This window comes from Pungitius pungitius, chromosome 10 (assembly GCF_949316345.1).
Source record: "Pungitius pungitius chromosome 10, fPunPun2.1, whole genome shotgun sequence".
In the NCBI taxonomy this organism is placed as follows: domain Eukaryota; kingdom Metazoa; phylum Chordata; class Actinopteri; order Perciformes; family Gasterosteidae; genus Pungitius; species Pungitius pungitius.
In genome coordinates this window covers 899,904-921,987 of record NC_084909.1, presented here as the reverse complement: position 1 = coordinate 921,987, position 22,084 = coordinate 899,904, and the positions used below count along the sequence as shown (strand labels likewise).

The window sequence follows — 22,084 nt, the reverse complement described above, 5'->3', positions numbered from 1 at the left end:
CATCATGCTGCTGTTGACATAATCAATTGTTTGAATGTGTGGGAATAAATAACCAAGACGTTCTGCTCTGTCTGTCGAGTCCATAACTTCCAGTGAACCCACGTTACTCATACTAGTTGTTTTGAATCTCTTTTCTTTTTATTGTTTAAAAAGAGGAAGTCATTTGATTTCGTCATATTCTAAACAGCATTTTTTTTTTTGTCAGAACAGTTGCTTCATTGTTTATGGATTTTAGTCCTTTGTTTTCTACGCCCTTCAGAGTGAGGTCACGTTAATGTGTGAAGTTCCTGGACGGGGGTTGTAAACCATGCCTATAAAATATCTTCTACGTTAGTGTAGATAAGGGACAGTATGTCTGACCATTTATTAAAGTTGGCACAATAATGTGTTGATATCTTAGCACATATGTCTAATCATAGATACGGTTCAGCAGATCTCAAGGACATTGTTTTAAATTTCACACCACTCAGAGGTAAAATGTGTGATAATAGATTGTGATTTATGGTCATTACATTGCCTTGTTAATAACTCCTAACAAGAGTCTTTATAGCCTATTCGTTGATCTATTAATAAAATCATAGCAAGCAAATGGATGAGATGAACCTACGTCGTGTTTGATTAGAATTAAATTATTATTATTATTTTTTGCACAAAAGGTTAAAAAAAAATCAGAGCTGTTTTAACTGCTCTCTCTCTGGCCGTCCATATTACCCATGTTTATATAAACCTTTTCATTTTCATTATATTACATTGATTTTAAATGCAACATATTTGAATCAGTGATTTAGAGATGGCTTAAACTCGGACAGAAGTTGTTCTTCTTGGTCTGGCAGAAGTTCAGCTTTCTGTTCCTCTCTATCTCCATTTAGCAATCGGCCTATTGCCTTTTTCTGCATTGATTGTATTTTGGTTTGCTAATCATATTCTCCAAACTATCAGAACTCCTGGAAGGCAAGTAAATCTTGCAGCTGTGATCAATAATACTGAATGAAGTAAACTAATCTTTATCTATTCACCAAATCGGCGTAGGTCGTCCATGTATAAATGGTTCCTGAAGATGAAAGAACACACAAACATATTTGCATGCACAGGCACGTTTACACACACACACACACACACACACACACACACACACACACACACACACACACACACACACACAGACAAGAGCAACAATGCAAACCACAGATTCAAAACAGACCAGAGCAAGTCTGGGAGACACAGAGCCGCTACTCAAAGCTCCTGTCGGCCCGTAGCTGTAAAAGAACCATTCATGTTGCTTCTATTCATACACAAATGAAAGAGAGGTTAAACCAGTGGGCGCCTCCGGCAGCAGAAAGGGTTACGCCTTCCCTGCACGGCCAAATCCAACCGGTTTGGAATCATAGATGTGATCATTAGAGTTTGTTTTTAATGTCAGTGGCCAAAGGAACCTTCACAGTGTTGGAACGTTAGCGTCAATGCAATCAACTCCTTTTTTTGAGAGATGAATTCTCCCCCGAAGTAATTCCGAACTTGATATTTACCCATCATAGTGACTCCAGTGACCCTCAATGACAGATCCAAGTGACACAGATTAATTGGGCCACTGTGTTAGTAGAGTAAAAGATGAATAAGTATCCCAGGAGAACTTATTGAGTATTACAATGTGTGCCTTTGTGGTTTCTAGTCACATATCGGAGTTGCTATTGTTCTATCTATTGTCATGCTCCAGTTCTGCTCCGATTGGCCTAATGGACCGCGGGGGGAGGGGGGGGGGGGGGGGGGGATAGAACATTTCCTAGTTGAGCAGTGGTGGGTGTTCAGGGTTGCAAGGTTCATCGTCGTTCAAAATGAGTTGATTAATGGCAGCCGTCACCGACCGAGGCCGCGCCATAATGAGGGGGACGAGAGGGAGGAGCGGAGGAGGAGGAGGAGGAGGAGGAGGGAGGGGAGGAGACCCCCAGATCGGTGATTATTACTTAGCACGGTAAACAGTGAGATGACAGTGCAATGGGATCGGGCTTCGGGGTGGAAGCGGAGAGGGTTATGGGGGGGGGGGGGGGGGGCCACATATCCAATTAGTGCTGAACAGAGGCCCGTGAATGAGAGGAGGAGACGGACACACGTAGAGCTGGTTAACACACAAAGACGGGGGCCGTGACGGGGCGCTGGCTGCAGGGAGCAGTTAAACATCTGTTGCTCTGTGGGACACCCAGACGGCTCGGCAGGGTCAGGCTCCCAAAATACCCATTACCCAAATACGCTCTTCCTTCAACACAAATAAATGCTGCTTTTTTTCTTCTACGCGGCGGCTCTTTTTCCGTAGAAGGGCCCAAACCTTTTTTCTTCTGTACATAACGTAAATGTACACCTTTTCTAGAAGTATCAGCATCTGCCACATCCAGTCGAGGGAAATGGTGAGTGTTCGTCTCAAATCCCCACAGCAGATGTTCCAAATAATAGGGCTGGAATCTACAAATACCAAAAATAAATGTAAGCAAATAGCTACACATTAAAAATGATTCATTATTATCACAGCGATACAATCAAGCGAGACCCGTGTAGCCCTGGAGAGCACTCAGCTGTGGACGTTGCCTTCTGCAACGCATGCCATCGATGCTGACATGATGTCATCCACAATATTACAGTCAATCCGCCCAACAGCTGTGAGGACATTCACAAACACAAACATGCAACTGCTGGAAGCAAGACTCATGGACCCAAGTGGAGCATCGACGGACCCTATTTCCACCAATGGGGAACCGGAGGACGGGACCATAAAGACACGTACTAATCTACTCATCTAATGGGTCCTCATCATTCTCCCCATGGCGCTCCCACCTGCCGTAGAGGAGACAGTCCAATTAGCTGCGTGGTCAATGGACCCTCCCACCAATCCATGTTTGTGGGATTTAATCAGATCCGCTCGCGTGCATGTGTTTGAGGGTCAGGGTTAGATGACGAAGGGGAAACACATCATTCCTCGTCGCCAACCTCACCTGACGCAGCCACATCACCTCCACCCCCCCCCCCTTCCCCTTCCTCTCGTTGCTTGAGTACCTGGCATGAATAATGGCCGTTTATTCTTATTCTAGCGATTGATAAGAAGCGTGTAGCTCACAGTATGAGTGTCTAACAATCCTTGTTGTCACTGCAGGCTGCACATCAGAGAGCGAAATGACCACGTGATTTATGGCTTTAAAGCAATTTGGATAAAAGAGGCAATAAGCAACATTGGGGACATGTGTCCTCTACAATGACACATATTTGCTTCATAGGTTGTGTATTAAAAGGTATTTGGTCCATACAGTGCTTTTGTCGGTTTTCAACAACAGGGGGAAATATCTGTTGTTTGCAAAAATAAGAAATAGTAGAAACAAAAGGATGAAGAATGAAGCGATTCAGTCAGTTCCAAGAAACTGAAGCTGGATGTTGTTTAAGCGACAGGAAACACGCCCAGAAATATAAATCTACTGCGTGCAGCATGTGTCTGAGGGACGGGGTTCTCACTCAGGGGGGAGGCCGTGTCAGAGAGGCTATCCAGGGGCTAACGGGGGGGATTAGCTTTGCTTCAGACTGAGGAGGGGGGGGGGCTGACAGGCTGAGAGGCGGGGCTGTCACTTCTTGATCTATGTCGTCCCACGCTGAAGATGAGATTTCATTTCCCTAATTTACCCCCCCTCCCTCCCCCTCTTCGCCCCTTGACTTTACACCTTCTCTCCTCCTAGCTTGCCCCCCCCCCCCCCCCCCCGTCTGTCCGCATGGCGTAGCCTCCGCTGTGCCTTCGCTCCTTTTCAGCGCCCCGACCCCAGATGTTGCTCGTCTATTAGCCGGTTTAATTGCTTACAGTGAAATGCAATTAAAAAGCAGTTGTTGGGCGTCATTTCAAGCCACATGAGCTGCTAAATGAAGAATCCTCGTTCTCAGTGGGAGCAGCTCTGGACTAATTAAAAAAAAAACTGTTTCACACGTCTCCCAGCCACGAAACAAACGAGCTCTTCGGCCCCTGAGAGAAGTTCGGAGTGAGAAACGTGTTGAAATGACAGTTTGCTAAAGTTCACGCATGGGGGGGACGGTGTGCAGGTACACACACTCCCACGCACACGCCTGTGCTCCTTCCTAATGTCTGTAAATGAGCAGCTGATGTTGTGTGTGCAGCTATTTGCTCGTCCATATCAGTTCTGCAGCTGCTTTTGTTCACACGTACATGCAGACACACGCAAACACACACCCCGTCACTTGTGTTGGTACAATGATGACTGGGCATAAAGATAGTGGTGATTTATTATTGGACTAGTTCACACTTAGTTTAACACAATTAAACACAAAACGGTTTATTAACTTCTGCTTCTTACCAAACTATTTTGTTCAACTTTTGTCATTTTTTCACATACCGCCGTGTGAACTAGTTATAAAACATGAACTTTGAGAATGTTGTGATTGTTGAAGGCATTAGGAATGAGTGGATGGTATCTATGAGGTCATAACTTGAATCCTTCAACTCAGATATTTTCACATTTTGGGGGACGTAAATATTATAATAGCTCACTAAAGTCATCACTTTCTGCTCCAGCCGTGTTTTCCTACCCCCAGATGGTGCAGCAGAAGCCCCCTTTTTCCCTCTCAATTCCTACCCCCCCCCCCACCTACCTCCCTCTATTATGCCCTATTGACGTGCTAATGGCTACAAATTGATGAAGCCATTGAGTGTGCTGGTGACACGAGGGTGAGTGGGGACACAAACTCTCCACCACCCAGTAACACTCATTAATCTCTCCCTCGAGAGAGAGAGACGGGGGCCATCGTACGATACTCCTTCGTCTGCTTCTGTTTCATTTCTGTGTTCCTCTTCTCCGTCCAACCATCCGTCAGCTAATAAACGGAGTGCAATCGAAGACGCCAATGATATGTGCATCAACCATTTGATGAAAGGACCAAGGCGTTGAAGGCAAAATCAGAGGCGAGAAGAAGAAGAAAATAAGATGACCTCATTCACCTTGTTATCCCCCCCCCCCCAAGACAGTGTGGTCCGGGGTTTTATGGGTAGTTTAATTTAAAAATGGCACAATAGAGTCACGTCAAAGTAAATGAGCGGCCCGGTGGCCAACGTGTCGACGTCTGCATCCTAAACTCCCCCCACTCGATAGTGAAACCAGCCGCGGTGCGACAGCTCAATGGGGTCAATACGGGTAGCTGACCTTTCACAGCGCGAGTCAGTGAGAACGGGACTTGGATATTTTGTGAACACGATTGTGGAGCTGCTGTTGGTGCCGACAGACCAATTGAGCAGAAGCAAATCGGAAGCTTCGGATGTCCCCCAATAAGCGCACAATATGCTTATTAAATCACCACGGTTTGAATCACGCTGCTGCAATGCATCAGGGTCCAATATTTTATGCAGAAAGGAGGTGACTCGTGCAGATTTCCTCTCTAATAGTATGCAACATTACATTTACGGCAGAGGTATAAAGGTTGGGTGAAGGAGAAAGGCGGGAGAGGAGACGTTGATTTTGGAGATTCATTAGTTCACACTGAACTTTGATCGTATTCACTCTTGACGGCAGTACATTTAGGACCGGGGAAAAACCCACGGCAATTAACCAGGTGCATTAAAACGGCAGCTTCTCGTCTGGTTTAATGTTATTTGGTGTACCCGGGTCTCCTTGGTGGCCCTGCGGTTCAGTCCCCTCGAATAATTCTAGCTGTGCGTTTCCTCGTGAAGGAGGAACACCGGCCCTCAGTTTTCTTTTTTGCTTCTTGTCAACGGTTCCTGAAAGGACCGTTTGGCCTCAAACCCGGAGTAGGACTGGCCTCTAGTGTCTGGGCTGTAACTACACACGAACGCAACCAACCCCACCGGCGCTCCCCTCATTCAGGAGCAGAGAACGCTAAACATGTGTTTGCTGCAACCTTCAATGGCGGAAACATCACAAGATCAATTTCACTATACACGTTCTGAAGGGATGATTTGGGAATTTTACCCAAAAGGTTTGAGCAGGTTCCTCCCCCCCCCCCGGTCCCTTTGTGGCTGCTCTCTTTATAAATATTCTTGGAGGAGGTTTGGTAACGTGTGTCGGTGCTTAAAACTGAGGCCACTCTACAAAATGGCCAAGCTGGCATCCAGAATATCAAATAGTAATGGGCCCAATCAGACATTCCACAAAGACCACCGCTGCATGCTGCAGGTTAGAAGAGACCTCAATCATTCGGGCCAGCTGTAGGTGAGCACTTTCCCCACAATAGGGAGGCTTTTTTTTTTTTCTTCCTCCAGGCAATAACTGAAAGTAAAGAGGGGTAATTGTAACCCGATCAGGAAGCGGCACCCTTTCCTAAAGTGGCGTGCACAACTGCAGAACACAATGTTTGTCTTGCACCACAGTCAACCGCAGCTGATAAGCTCCATGAAGCATGAGGCAGTTATTCTACAAATCGTAGAGTGGAAAACAATGTTTTTACAAGGGTTTGGTATTATAATTGCAAAAAGATGAGCTCACATTTCCATGCTTATGGTCCTAAATGCTGCTTAACACGTTTACAGTGACATACGAGCATCATTTGTACCAAATAGAATAAGAATAAGCATTGTAGACGGACTTAAAATTAACCATCAGTATACTTTGAATATTATTTGAATATACTGTATACACGAGTGAATTTGAGGCAGTTGAAACAGAAATTCACTTTTATGGTTCAGAAATGACAATATAATAAACAAAGTTGAATAAATATGATTGTTGAATAAAGGATCACACATAACGTTTTTCACAAAAAAAGGCATCACGGAGGAGAGCTCATCGGCCTTTGTCCTCATGACTGTAATGACATGTTGAATCCATGGGATGTCACTGAAGACTCTCCTACAGCTCAAAAGCAGCGAGGCCAAATGTCCCCAACAGGCGCAATGTGTCAATGTCATTATGACCCATCACAAAAAAAACAATGATATGATCAGTTGTCGTCCGTCAAATCGAAGTTGAAGCATATTTGATGTTTGTGCTGAATTGGTATTGAGATTGCAAAAACAGCCACGTGACACTTTAACTTCACTTTTCTGTGAATCTTCAGGAGTCGACGAGGACCTTCTGCGCCGTTATTCTGATTACATCAGCAAATTTCCATCACGGTTTGAACGCTACAGGTTTTGCAAAATATGCAAAAGGCCCCTCTGTACGATTCCAACTCCCGCCGGGGGTCGGGTGTCCGCTGGGAGGCCGGGGCTCCTCCTTCCTTTCCCAGCCTGCAGAGTGGTGGGAACCGGGTACCGAGCAGCCCAAAACGCTGTGCTATTTTTACCACTCTGTTCAATCTGAGGAGCGTGCCCTGGAGACCTGTTGCAGGCAGCTCTCCCCAAGCCGCGGAATTTAACCCTAAAGGCAGCGCTCTCCAGATGTGATGGAAAACATCTGGCCAGCTGCTTGGCGACCAGGCCTGGCCTGCATGCTTGTAACCCCCCACTAAACATGTCCCAGTAAAGCCCCTGTGGATACTGCTGGTGAACAGCAACCAGAGGCCCTGAAAAATAATGTGAGTTTAAGATTTCTAACAGACTCAAAAGCCTCAAACTCCAACACCAAGAAAATACAACGGAATCCCAGAACATTTATTTATTTATTTATTTATTACAGATTTTATTTAATTTAAAATTAAAAAAAAAAAAAGATTACTTGTAAATGTTACACCGAGTTCTACAGGAACATTTGCATGTCGTGTCTATTGGCACAGGCTAACATTAGGCACACAAGAATGCAGACATCATTTCGCAGTGCTAGCCATCGTCCAAATACAAAACAGAAGGTGGGGCGGGGGGGTAATGGAGGGGGGGGGGGGGGGGGGGGTTCACCTTAACGAAACATTCAAACTGTGCAGTGCCAACAAAGAATACACATCAAAACTGGCATTCACCTTTAACTGTTCCTGTGTGAGGGAGCACGGCTGATTGCTCAATCCGTGTGTGTCGCGTGTGACGTTAAAAATACACCAAACCCCCCCCCCGCCCCCCGCCCCCCCTACAAACCGGATACATCCTGGACTGATTGCAAATCATGACGAGACCAAGTCTGGCTGCGTCACCCCGTCAGACACCAGAGAAACGCGCCGCTGACAATCAACGTCACAAAACCCACCGCCGGCACATCCAAATAAAGATCATCATCGTCCACATACCTGAAAATACAGCACTAGTCGCTTCTGTGACCACCCAATTTGGCGAGTACTAAATGTGTGCATCACGTTCTTCAGATACAGCAGGAGTCGATGGTCACGAGCGCTTAATATTTGGTCCTTACCCATAAAAACAAAAAAAGCGTGGGGGCCACTACAACGACTCAAGCTGCAGTGGCTAAAAAACGCTCTTACAAACACAGCAATTAAAAAGGAGGAGAGCAGAGAGACCCCTGGTCCACACAGGGCCTATGTACAGCTAACGGCGACTGCGAGAGGTTCGCGAGACAAAGCATTTATTTTATTGCACACAAAAGATCAGATCAATAGGTTGGGGGGGGGGGGGGGGGGGGGGGGGGGCGCTTTGTACCAGAAAACACTTTGGCTCTGCTGAAGACATCTTTTCCTTCCACTAGAACGCGTGTTTGTCAGTGTCTTTAATGACGTTTGGCTGGAAGAGGTTTACAGAATGTGCGCGTGGAGCAAATCGAAGCTGATCACGTGGTTTGGTGCCGTCAAAAAGGGAAGAAACATTTTTTTGGACACGGGGGGCCGTCGCCTGCCTGGTTTTCTACGTTTGCGATTGGAACGCCGGTGAGTCCTAGGACCTGTTCAATGGCACATACAGGAGGATACACAAGTGGTTTTACGATGATCTAGCAAATTACATTTCTCTTCTCGACTGCCCATGGTTCTGTTTCAGAGAAAATATATATATATATATATATATAGAAAATAAAACATACAATCAAATCATTTTCAGCTCCTCTTTTGGTTACACCGGGGTGAAAACAAGTGCAGTAATAAAGTTCTTCAGAGAATCTAAATCCGACAGGCCGAGCCCTAAAGTTCCCAGTTCATCTTAAGTTCTAAGACGTCAGCTTAAAGCCGCTTAAAAAATGCATGAGTCAAGGCCAGTTGAGGCTGAAGCTCGTCACAAAGCTCTTATGACATTTGCTCTAAAGAAGAACTCAACATACAGACGGAACAATCATTAAAATTGCCACTGCTATACGGAACCTTCTTGTGAAATATATTCCCCCCCCCCTCCCCCCAATCCATTTTTAACCCTTCACCCCCGTTTTACAAAGCACCAGCGACATCATTCACCAAACCTCTGTGGCGGAAAGTGGCACATGGTTACATCTGTAATGGTGCCAAGAGTAAATCTGATAAGAAATGAACTGAATGAGGGGGGGAGGGGGGGGGGGGAGAAAAAAACCGCCACCACAAGCCAAATGACTGCATTCATCCGGTGGCTCGGGGGGGGGGGGGGGGGGCTGCACTACGCGGTCGTGGGCACCGACACCTCCAGCAGCCGGTTGTTCTTGCGCTTGCAGGAGGCCCCGTTGCCGTTCTTGGCCCCCCCCTGGACGAACTTCACGCACACTTTGTCGTGATTGAACTGCACCAGAAACCTGCGGCACAGAAAAAAAAAACATTAGACCCCCGTCCCGCGTGGAGGGGCCACCACATTTAACCCCCCCACCCGGGCGCCCTTACTCGTCCGAGATGTCGATGTTGAGCCGCTCGCTGTCCCCCCCCCCGGTGAGGTGGAGCTTGGTGATGATCTCGATCAGACGCTCGCTGCTGAGCAAGAAGTCCCCCTTGATGGCAGAGGCCGAGCCCTGAGGAGCAAAGGGTTAAATCACACAAACGCCAAATGGGTTTCTATAGGGGGGGGGGGGCAGTGGGACCAGATGGGGGAAGACCGATACGGAACCAGGTCCGCCTCACCTCTTTGAGCTTCAGAGCGAAGAAGCCGTCGCTCTGCGTGCTGACGGACACGCTGGCGAGGTCCGGCAGGGGGACGCTGGCCTTCACCTGCCCGGTCTTCTGGTCGGCCAGCACCACGCCCTTTTTAGTCAGCAGGAAGATCCGAGCCGTGCCCTGCGAACGAGAGAGCGCGTCATTGGAAGAAAAGACATTGCACGAGAAAAAAAAAAAAAAAAAAAAGAACAGAGGCCTCCGTCGGGGCTGAAACAAAAATAACGGTCCGTGGAGCAGCGATGGGACCTTTCTCACCTTGCCGTTGGCCCGGTTGATCTTGTTGACCACGTCGGCCAGCAGGACCTTGGCGTCCACGCTGCTGTTGAGCTTCTGGTATTTGGGGTTCTTGGTGATCTCCAGGTAGTCCCCTCTGAAGGGCTGGCTCACGCTGAAACGGACGCGTTCCTGTTACCGCGAGAAGGTCTGAGATTCACAAATCCAAACTCCGCCGCTGCATTTCAGGTACCTGCTCGGGTAGAGAGCCTTTTTGTCTTTGAAGATCTCGCTGGCCTCCAGCTTCTCCTCGTAAACGGCCTTCTTCTCCTCTGTGAATTGGCTCCTGTACTTCTTGCACTGAAAACACAAACACCGTTTCACACTAAAACGCTCCATTGGTCCCCGTTTTTTTGGAGTTTGTCATTTTTTCTGTAGATCTAATTTTCCCATTTGTTTCGGTCGACTGCTGCTGCTCACTTCATCAAACTGCCTGCTGCCGTCTACCAGGGGTGCAATGGATTGTATTTTACAGAACAATAATCAAAACGTGCTCAAGGGGGGACAAACCCTCCAGTGGTGGAAGATCTTGCGCAGCTCGGCGTGGACTCCGTCCAGAAAGCGGTAGGGCCTGGCAGGCCAGCTCTTGTCTACGGGTGACATGGGGGGCGACGAGCTCTTCAGCCCCAGGAAGTACTTTTGCATCTGGAAATAGGAACACGCGTGCCACGTCAACAACAGTCTACGCCTTTGTTTGAGGAGACAAACGGTCGAGGCCCACTTACAATTCTCTGAATGGTGAAGTCGTAGATCTTCTTGCCCGCATTTGCCCTGAAGAATTTTCTGTAGTCTCTGCGAACCTTAGGAGAAGAATGAACAGACCGTCAATCACCTCCTGTCACCTTGCAAGTTTGAGGCGAAGCAGGACAGGAGAGGACCACGCTGACGAGATGGTGCCAGGACACACAAACGGACGTTTGGTTAGTCACAAACAAGGAACGTCAGCTCCGTGCTGCTGGGATGAATGAAAATTAGGATTACTGAAATTTTAAATCACTGAAAAGTCAATGACCGCCGTGCCGACCTCAATTGCACAAAGTGAGGGACGGGGACATCGTGGTCAAATCAACAGAACGAAAGGATTAACACGGCGAGGAATCAACAGCCATCGCGGTGAAAACCAGAGACGCACGCAACGGATAAACGCCACACAGACGAGGACACGTGCGGATGCTACACCTAAAGACAAAGAAACAAACACTATTGGGTTAAGGGGGGGGGTTAGTCACAGAGGCAGCGGAAGCAGACAGGGGGAGACATTTAGAAAAGAACAGATCTGAAAGACGGAACGTCCCAAGTCAGTCCGGCTCGGTCGGTTTGAACATTGGGAGATCAAAGTAGAAGAAAGTAGCAGCTGTCCATCACTGACGTCACTGGATACATTTTGACTAATAACAAATGGCTCTGTGCCCTTTCTGTCGAATGATCATTGCACCAAATGTTTCCCCCCAGTTTGGAAGCAGGGAGCAGAAGATGTGACCACAGCGCCGGGAGGAGACTGGCTGCTTGAAGATGGATGAGGAGGACGAAGGGGGGGGGGGGTCAGGGGCGACTAGTAGATGGCCGACTCTAGGTACCTTGAGTCCCTGCCAGTAGGCCCAAATCAGAGCGACCGCATTCTTACGCCGGGCCTCTTCCTTCAGTCGCCTCAGCTCCCGGCGAGCCTGTTCGGGGGGGGAGGGGGGGGGAAAGAGACACACAGAGCGAGGAACAAATGAAGCGAGACGAGATGAAGAAGAAGAAGGCGGAGGAGACACGGTCTTGCTTGATTTCAGCAAACACACACACACACACACACACACTGCACACCAGCCGTGTGTGTGACCACGGCGAGACGTCTACCGCCCAAAAACAAAGTGAACAAAACAAATATGACACACATTTATCAGCGGAACTTCTGTAACAGAAACAGACGTTGTGAGGAACTGTGACAGCAGCAACAGGACAAACAAAGTCACATGTGAGGCAATGGAGGTCACCTCAAAAGGATTAAAACAGCCCCCTCTAAAAGAAACAAGACAAACAGCATCGTTGTGCAAAGAGTAAACGTGCATTAACTACACGAGGAGGGAGGAAGTCATGCAGCGAGCAGGTGGCGTGCGCTGGTGAGGCCTGGACCTGGGAGGAAGAAGCTGAAATACATCGGTTTCCATCTAACCGTGAGCTAAATGACTCGATTACTTGGTAAAATGGTACTTATTACTTCACTCATGACCTACATGAAATGTCTGGAATGGGTTGAGCAGAGCGATGAGCGCGTTATGTCTGGGTTAGGTGAGTGGGGGGGAGGGGAGGGAGGGGGGGCAGGAGGAGATGAGGATGGCTTCGATGGAGGCGGCAAGTCACGGCAAAACAAAGTCAGCAGGCTTCCCAAATACCTTGGTGCCCTGCCAGCCGGCCCAAATGACCGACACGGCATGTTTACTCCTCGCCTCCTCCTTCAGCTGACGAAGCGCTCTCCGGGCCTGAGGAAGGGCGGCGGGGGGGAGGAGGGGAGTTCACTTTAGTGACAATCAAAACTTATTGGTCCCACAGGAGGTACCGAGTAGGTGTTGGAGGGGGGGGGGGGGGCATTTTTAGGAGACATTAATGGAAGGATGTCAAGAGATGGGACAGCGGGGGGGGGGGACGTCAGTGGGAGAGTATCGGGTTAAAGAAGCTGCCGACCAATAAGGGGCAGCTGTGTTTGCCAAGAACAAAGTTTGCTTACGACCTGGAATAATTAACAATATTTACAATGGCTCAGTATGAAGTCATCAGCAGTTTTAAAGACCATAAATTCTTATTATAATAAACCCACGGATATGTCAAAGGACAACGGTTGCGTTGATTCTGATAAGATGTTATACATGCAGAGTACAAAGTCTGCACAGTGACGCTGAATACACAATAATAATTAACAATATTTACAATTGCGCTGGGCTGATTTCACAGTGGGAGCAGGACGGGACGGGACGGGACGGGACGGGACGCCGGGAACGGGGAGGACGAGACAGCCGGGGGGACAGAGACACACTAGAGCTGGGAGGAAATACCTTGGTTCCCTGCCAGAATGCCCAAATAACTGTCACAGCACGTTTATTCTGCACGGCTTGTTTTAGACGCCTCAGCTCCAGCCGAGCCTGGTGGGACGTGGTGGGCGTTAGGTACGACAGGTTGAGGAGGTGAAAAAAGAAGAAGAAAGGAAAGCGAAAGAGGAGTGGGAGGTGTGTGGGGGGGGGGGGGGGGGAGCAGAGGGAAAGAAGTGGCAGTCGTGTGATCAGCAAAGTAAGCCGGGCCAAAAAGGGAAACAGCAGCAATAACATCCAGGAAAGCTTTGTTAAGGAAACGCTTTTTTTTCTTTCTCTAATACTGCGGCAATTAGGCAGGAACGCTGCACAGGATGAAAACACTAAAATCAAGGCAACACTGTAGCAACTTCAAGAGCAGCGCTCTTTTTTTTACCACCTTCATGAATATATAAAAAAAAGAAAAAGAAAAAAAAGAAAAGCCCTCATCAAAAGCGGGCCGCGCCGCGCTTGATTCGACTAAATCCAGTACCTGGGTGCCGTGCCAGAAGGCTGCGATGGTGGTCACCGCCTCTTCACATCGCTTCTGATATTTCAGCTCTCTCAGGAGTTTGCGTGCCTGGGGGGGGGAAACAAACAAAAAAACCATTTCCTTTGCTTTCTTTGCACACTATCGTTGCATTTTGTTCTCGACAGGGCGGTACCTGCCATCCTCTGGTGTAGGACTGCACCACAGTGGTGGCGCTCTTGATCTTCTGGTATTTCTTTTGTTGCTGTGACAAGGAGGAAAAAGTTAGGACCTTAAACCGTGGGGGCAGATTTGGCCCCGTGCATGATTTCGACGTTTGCCCTTTGACCACCCCCCCCCCCCCCCCCTCACCGCGTATCGGCGGTACCACGCTGACACCACTATCTGGCTCTTCTTCAGCAGCAGGAAGTGGGAGCGGCACTTCCAGCCGCGGTAGATCTTCTGAATGAGGCTGGCCAGGTCTTGCAGGCATTGCCTCCTCCGCTCCTCCAAGGAGAAGAGCTGTGGGGAGGGGGCGCAAAGTACATGCATGCACTTTTATTTATACAAGCACAAGGTTCAGTGTGGAGTCAACATCAGAGGTTGTTTAGGCAAGTGCGGTGTCCCTGTGACCTCTGGAATGAGGTCATAGTTCTAAAAGGACAGATAAGGTGGTTTCAAGTGCAGGACAAAGGAGATTGACTTATCTACTCGAGGAACGCAGAGATACCGTTCTTCACGTCACTGCGTTGCCTCTATCTGGCTGTCAATGTAAGGGGACGTTAAATAAGGTAGAATCAATAACGCACCCCCTGTGAGCGTCACTATGAACGCCGCGTGCTGCTCCGTGTTTTAGAATACGCGCATAAACCCCCCCCCCCCCCCTCGATGGTAATTCAAAAAGGAGATGTGGCTGATGGATTTACAGCCAAAAGAACGACATGAAGCGATTTCACAGCTGCAGATAAAGGGATCAGATAGAAAGTCAATTGTAGAAAAAAAGAAAAAGAATCTCTTCAAAAGCTTTGTTGGTCCATTCAAATGTGAGCCGCCGAGGAGCCTGCAGCCTCATTTCCCATGTTGGATGGGAGGACTAAGTGAAACCATGTGTTTTGGGGGGGGGTTTCTGGTGGTTTTCATGCTAATTGCTGCAGATCCCTCTGCTTCACAAACATCTTACTGTGAGAAAACCGGGCAGCTGGAAGTCAGCCGTTAGACACTCAGGCTACTGAACACACAACGTGTCCTACCGTTCTTGGGTTCCTGATGAAGATCTTGGAGCGGCCGTAGGAGAAGTCGTCGGCTGGGACCTGCAGGTCGGCCATCAGTACCTCCACGCCTTCCCTGTGGGGGGGGGGGGAGCCAGAAGGGTCCGATTGGTCATAGAAAGGCATACTTGACACTTCCAGAACAGCCCAACAACAACAACAACTGTGTAGAAGTAGCTGGAAGAAGAAAAAAAAGCAGCACTGGGGGGAGTTGAGAGTTCGACAAACATGGCGGGAGAATGATTAAAGGAGAAGGAAACAATTCCAGAAAAACATGTACTAAAAGCACCGAGGGATGGGGGGAGAACGAGGCAGCGACGTGCGGCACAGCAGATCAGAATCACAGCGTCGACCCGCACTGACGACGCAAAACAAGAAATTCTGGCTGATTCTGAACAGAGGAGACAGATAACAGGCCCAAATGTCTCAACATGTTGTGGTGCACGGGGGGGGGGGTTTCCAGTTCCTGAAGAGACCTCAAGCAGCGCTGCATACCTGCAACTGTGCCTGTGGCAACTGTGTGTAATAAATATCCAACACATAAAAAAGTTTATTCTACTACTTAAATATACGGTGTGTTCGTGTAAACCCCCCCCCCCACCCCACACCCACCTCACTATTCCGACTCATTTTCCAGCAATAACCTGTTTCGCATTCACACGGCTGACGGCTCCATTAGCGGGTGGTCACAGCCCCCCTGCCAAGAGCCCCCCCCCCGAGCGTTACCTGGCGGGGCCTCTCCAGTGGGGCCAGGTCCGCTTGCAGAGCATCTTGTAGCGCTCCAGGCACGGCTCGTAGGCCTGGCGGAAGGCGTAGCCCGCCCGCCTCACGCGGACGTTCTCCATCAGGCCGAGGTAGCGCACCTGGTGGCACACCAGAGTGTCGGTGAAGATGTGGGAGGCCTTCTTGTCGTTGGGCTTTATGCACCTGTGGGGGGGGAGAGAGAGAGAGAGGTTGTTCAACCCGAGGTTACACGGATTATTGATCTTAAAACGGCCTTCTTTACAGGCAGGTTGATAATGACGAGACTTTACCGGATGTAGTTCGGGTTCTTGGTTAGCAGGTTCCTCATCAGCGTCCCCACTGACGCCTTGAACTGGAATCCAGCCGTCGGGGGCCTCTTCAGGTTGACTTTGGCCGGGTTGCCCTCGGGGAACAGCTGTTTCATGAGGCCGTGTTTGGCCTTGTACATGGCCTGGGACATGTCCCGGTACAGCAGGTCGTTGTTCTTGTCCACGAAGCCCTCGGCCCGGTACAGCACCTGGGCGCGAGAACACAGCAGGTCAGTTTTCCGGAGTCCCCTTGTGACACCGCATCGCTCTGCATCATGACCCCACAATGTACCTTGCCGGCGTAGTGCTGGATGCGGAAGCAGTTGTGCGGCAGGCTGTGGTCCGTGAGGAACTTGGAATTCTTGCTGTGGCGACTCTCAAAGTGCTGGTGCCCGGCGCAGATGGTGTTCAGCTTGTCCAGGAAGGTCTCGTCGGTGACCGTCCCCGGCCTCAGGCACTCCTCGTCCAGCATGGCCAAGATGCCGTTTTGGTGCTGCGAAGCGACAAGGCGGGCCGCGTTTAACACTCACGGGTCACATTGTGTGTCGCCGCTGGCCTCGATGGCCCGGGGGGGGGGGGTGACTTACGTTCTCGATGAGGTCGCAGATAACAGCGTTGTTGAAGTATTCGATGTTGGTCCACTCAATGCCCTGCAACAACAACAACAACAAAGGTCAGCAGGACAAGGCGCTTTTCTATCTTGAGCTCCTGGAGATTCTCAGCATTTCAAAAGCTGGTCACAGCGAGCTCATCGTAAAGACCCGACGGTGCAACATCTGGAAAAAGAGCTTGAAGTGTTGTTTTGTGTCCATGTGGGACAGCTTCTCTGGATGAAAACCATCGAGCCAAAATAGGGTCTCCTCCTCGAGCTTTGACAGTCAATTATTTATTTATTCATACAGATCACGACTTCTCGTGCCCTCTGTCGCAATGGAAGTAACCCCAGGACGCGCAAACATGGAGGGATTATTTCTCCTGGAAAGACGAGCTCGCAACAGATGCAAAGAATAAAGAGAACATTTACAACAGTCGGCAAATTATACTTTTACTGTGAACATATTCCAAAAGGAAGGATGGTTGAGGCACCAACCGCCTCACCCCTATCATTCGCACTAACCGCCGAACCCTGGGGGACCGAGCCTTTGCCATCGCCGCCCCCACCCTTTGGAACTCACTCCCACAGCCCATTAGAAACTCTGACTCACTACCTTCCTTCAAATCAGTGCTCAAAACCCACCTGTTCAAACTAGCTTTTTCGTAAACCCCCTTTTTTGTTTTTTTCCCCCATGTAAAGCGTCTTTGAGTGTCCAAAAAAGCGCTATATAAGTTCGATTTATTATTATTATTATTATATTGAGCAGCAATCGGAATTTGACTGTAATCTATTTGGCTGAATGACCGCAGGACTCTTTAAAAACTGTTTTAAACCATATGTTTTACATTGATATAAACGGAGGTTACACTCAGTCTAGACGCATTAATATCTCAAGCAGTTATGGGGCATTTGGAACTAATGAGAATAAATGTCCCGGAACCTCAGAGTGGACAAACCCCCTTTAAAATTACATTTATCATTCCTCATTTAAGCCTTCTTTGATAATTAACTTCAGGGCAGTTCTCTAAAAACATCAAATGAGTCTACGAGTGTTGGTTCATCAATCTTCACAGCCATATTGGTCCTCGCAGGATTGTTACGTCCACCAGGCCTTCTCCTCGGCTCCGTCCCCCCCCCCATTCGGGGCGCGGTGAAACCCACTTAAAGCTCCTGATTGGTGGGCCTCCTTCCTTTCTGCGGCCCTGTGGTATTTTCTCATGCAATGCGCTGGACATCGGCCAGGAGGGGGACTATCCTTGGTGGTGGTGTTAGTAGGGAAGGGGTGTGGGGGTCACCACTGCGGCCCTCCCGCACACACACACACACACACACACACACACACACACACACACACACACACACACACACACACACACACACACACACACACACACACACACACACACACACACACACACACACACACACACACACACACACACACACACACACACACACACACACACACACACACACACACACACACACACACACACACACAGACACAGACACAGACAGAGCTCTGAAAACAAACAGAGCTTAAAGGCCCACATCGGCCAGTGTTTACCCTCGCTGGAGTGAGGGATCACTTCCGCCCTTGCAAAGAGGGGGGAGACGGGAGAGAATGAAATCATGGAGTGTGATGGACGACGGGGACGGGGTAAAGGACACTACTGAAGTAGAAATGCCTTTAGGTCGGAGCCAGGAATACAGAGCAGGCCCAAACGGGACGAAGATGAGCTGTCAATACAGCAAATAGAGGGTGAGTGTCCACTGTGGATTATGTATGTTGGGAGGATAACACACACACACACACACACACACGCCACCAACGCACCTCTCTGACGTACTCCTCCTGCTCCTCACGCAGCGTCAGCTCGATGAAGATCTGCTGCAGCTTCTCGTTGCAGTAGTTGATGATGAACTGCTCGAAGCTGTTGTCCTGTGGGAGAAGAAAAAAACAATCAGTCCCATCCTTTGTCGACGTGAGGAGTCCCGGCGGGTTCTGTTCACTCGTTGTTCAGCGTCAATGAAAAGAGCTCCTTTTTAATCCCGCAACAACCCATTAAAATCACGTAGCTCGCTTGTTGCCGTTTCTACATCTTCAATTTCCCTACATCTCAAAGCTTTGACTTCCTTCTTCCCTGCCTGCAAACATTCATAAGCTTGCTAAAATCTCTGCCAGCTTTTGCCGTTTCCATCACTTCCCCTGCAGGGTTTCATCAAGGGGGATGGCGGCACAGACACATACTGATAAGGAGAACTTAGAGGGTGTTTTAGACACAATTTGCATGACCAAAGAATCAAAGCTTTAGTATAAGTTGGTCTTAAAATGACATCCACACTGAATGCAATCAAAACCCGTCTGTGAGGAGCTGTGAGGACAGAATGAGTTGCAGAAAAGCTGTACATCTCATTTCATCATCAGAATAAACTCGAATCAACTACAGCTTGCAGCTCCCTCCCTCTACTTGGACCCTTTAACATCCATCACTTAAAAGCACACGTCATCATTCTCGACAGCGAACAACTGTTAACAGCAGATCGAGCTGCTGCACCTTAAGATAAACCCTTTTAGATCAACTTCCTGTAACTTCATTAAACATTGACCAGTCCTCCTCAATTATTATAGACGTCAATTATGACCATTGAGTGGAAAGTCATGCGTGTTGGCAGACAGCCCTATTATGCGCTGGGTTAGGTTGACATTCATTTGCTAAGGACGCAACAGCGGTGGTTAGATGTTTAGTTTCAGAGCTCGGGGGGGGGGGGAAACGCACCGGGGTTTCTCAGGGACCAGGAAACAAAGCGGTCTCAAGATGATCAGGAAATGTTAACACTTCATTTCCTTCTACTGAGAAACACAAAAGGTCGTCTTCACCTTTAACAAACACACACGGAAAACACACCCACGCTCGACAGCACGTCTATACCCAAGTGGCAGCAGACACCAGACTGAAACGTGACAAATATTTTGGCAGAAGCCGGGCTGTAGGGGGAGTGTGGGGGCAGATCATTTATTTATCATCATCATTGATATAAAATGGAAGTGACAAGCCTTCTCGGTTCAATGCCACAGTAGCAGCAACTACAGCTTCCAAATTGCATGGGAGCCTCTCTATAAGCTCCACAGTTCCTGGGTGGGGGGGCAAGGCTTCACTTTGCGTCGTTTCAGTCACGTGGCTGTGCTGCACACCGGGGGGGGGGGGGGTCTCTAATGGAGGAGCTGAATTAAGTGGTTTAGATCACAGCATGCACACAGGCACAGCAAACCGGCTGGTGCAGGTGTTACTTACGCAATCCTGGGGGCCGCAGATGCAACACAACAGTGAGAGGGGGGGGGGGGGGATGACTTGAGAGTGAGTGGGGTGAACAGGCAGGGGATATGAAAGACATGAACAAATGAGGGGTGTGTGGGGGGGGGGGGCACTGAATGCATCAAGCAAATGGGCAACAACAGTTATCCTTTAGCCTGGCGTCTGCATGCACATGCGTCCCTGTGTGAGTAACCGCATGGAACCTTTCAATCCTATTAATGTGTCACGGTCTATGTGATGCGTTTTGACCTGTTCCTTAAAATTGCTTTTCATTTCCTGCTGCCAAAGGCTGATTTTAGTGTCGAAAAACCACCTGGTCGAAAATAAAGGACTTCACCTGCGGGAGCAATAAAGCTGCACTAATATGACGCCGGTGTGGCTTTAACAGCCCTCAAGTCTCTTATTGATAAGCTCCTCACGGGCACGCAAACAGCCCGGGGCAAAGTTCCTGTTAGATGTAATAAAACGTTTAGGTGGCTTGGAGGGGGTCTGATCTGCCTTTTGTCTCACCTCAAAAATCTCAAAGCCATAGATGTCGAGCACCCCCATGACCTTGTGGCGAGCTTTCGTTTGTGCCTGCAGGGGAAACAATATCCTCGATATAAGAAACACACTATGATAGCGGCCGTGAAATATTGTGACAGATTAAAAACAATCAGTAGAGATAAAGAACAACGAACAACAAGGTTTTACTTACTTTAATGCTTTCATTGATCCTGGTAACCAGCCAGCTAAACAGGCGACTGTAGAGATTTTTGGCGAGGGCATCTCGGGCGTAGTAGGCCTGAAGAGAGACAAACAAAGACGCATGAATTCATAAAAATCTCACATGTGACCTACATTTCAGTTCCCAGGCAGAATAAGACTAATCTATAATGGAGAAGCTGTCGTGTTGCTTTTGACACGGATGACAGTTGGCCACTCGGGGGGAAGAAGTGTCCCTTCGTCCTTTAATGCCATATCTGTGTGTGTGTGTGTGTGTGAGATTTCAACACACATGGTGCAGTGCAGGTTGGTAGTGTTTCACTTACCTGAGCCACATTCAGCGTAGTGGACACTTTCTCTTGCTTGGCCTCTACCGTGCGGTAGCTGAACGCTCTTTCCAGCACAGACTGCTCGATTCCGAGCAGCTCGCACATCTCCTTCAAATCTGTGAAAGAAAAAAAAGAAACATACCAGAAATGAGACTGAATAAACGGACCACTGTTCCTCCTTTATATTTTGTGTCAGAGCTATACATACAGCTGGTCAAACACCAGGAAGTAGAACTTAAAAACTGGAATGTCTAAAATAAAGAAGCAGTCAGAACGCCATCCTGCCGCTGTCATGTATAAATAAAAATAAATAAAATCCAAATAAAACGATCAAGCCAACTATTGAACTTATTTAATTCTACACACCCTGAAAGCCTAGTGGTAGAAGCATCGCGCTGCCAAATCATTGAAATGAAGCGTGAAATCAGTTACAACAGGACCAGAGATCCTACCGTTCTTGTCTTTAACGCGACTCTCGTCGGTGCCGTTGCAGCGCGACTCCGGCTTGAACTCGATGTTGCCGAGCTTCAGCACGGCGGCCACCAGCTCCAGCACCGACTTCACCTCGTCCTCCATGAAGCCCACGATCTGCATGGCGTTCTGGAGGAAAAGGAGGAAAACCCTCTGATAGTTTCGTATTGAGGTGCACATGGCCTTCAGCGCAGAGGGACGACGTTGCATGTGGAAACCCACCGGTTCTGTAAAGCTCACACATTGTTAAATGCTGCCTGCAAGCCGGAATCGCCATTTGAGGAAAGATCAGAGCATAGCTGCACTTGCCAATGTTTTTTTTTTTTTTTTAAATACCTAACTCAAGAGAAGTCTCTATTTCTAGGGACTCAAGGCCATGGGTCCATTTCATTTGCATTATTCATGGGTGTCAAGAAAAGAGGAGACAAGCACAACTCATAAAACTTATCTTTCCATTAAAAACGGCAAATTACTCCATTCCAAAAGTAATGTCTTGAACCGAATCCCAGACCGTCACACAAGTGCCAAATATGAAACAACTTCTCAAACAAAGCTAACAAAAGAGATCAAGTGCTTCATGTCTTTTGCGGGATGTGGGCAGCGGTGAAAAAGCACTCTGCTTTTTGTTCTTTTTTTAGTTAAATAA

The 22,084-nt window shown here is 48.5% G+C and overlaps 1 protein-coding gene across 2 annotated transcripts; it reads right to left on the bottom strand.

Annotated features, from left to right (window-relative positions):
• Positions 1 to 8,516: 8,516 nt before the first annotated feature.
• On the bottom strand, positions 8,517 to 21,633 carry myo1b (myosin IB). 2 transcript variants are annotated; one of them, XM_062564939.1, is made up of 22 exons: positions 21,420 to 21,633; positions 20,965 to 21,083; positions 20,631 to 20,717; positions 20,444 to 20,509; positions 18,454 to 18,558; positions 16,609 to 16,671; positions 16,314 to 16,514; positions 16,004 to 16,230; positions 15,696 to 15,896; positions 14,952 to 15,045; positions 14,074 to 14,223; positions 13,898 to 13,966; positions 13,726 to 13,812; positions 13,221 to 13,307; positions 12,564 to 12,650; positions 10,911 to 10,985; positions 10,696 to 10,830; positions 10,379 to 10,485; positions 10,168 to 10,300; positions 9,880 to 10,032; positions 9,646 to 9,770; positions 8,517 to 9,560 (listed from the first exon to the last, which is right to left on the bottom strand). In XM_062564939.1, exons 1-22 carry the CDS (start codon positions 21,616 to 21,618, stop codon positions 9,428 to 9,430), a joined length of 2,703 nt encoding a protein of 900 aa, XP_062420923.1. In that variant the 5' UTR covers positions 21,619 to 21,633; the 3' UTR covers positions 8,517 to 9,427. The 2 variants fall into 2 exon arrangements, with proteins under 2 accessions (XP_062420923.1, XP_062420924.1); XM_062564940.1 differs by lacking the exon at positions 12,564 to 12,650.
• Positions 21,634 to 22,084: the final 451 nt, after the last annotated feature.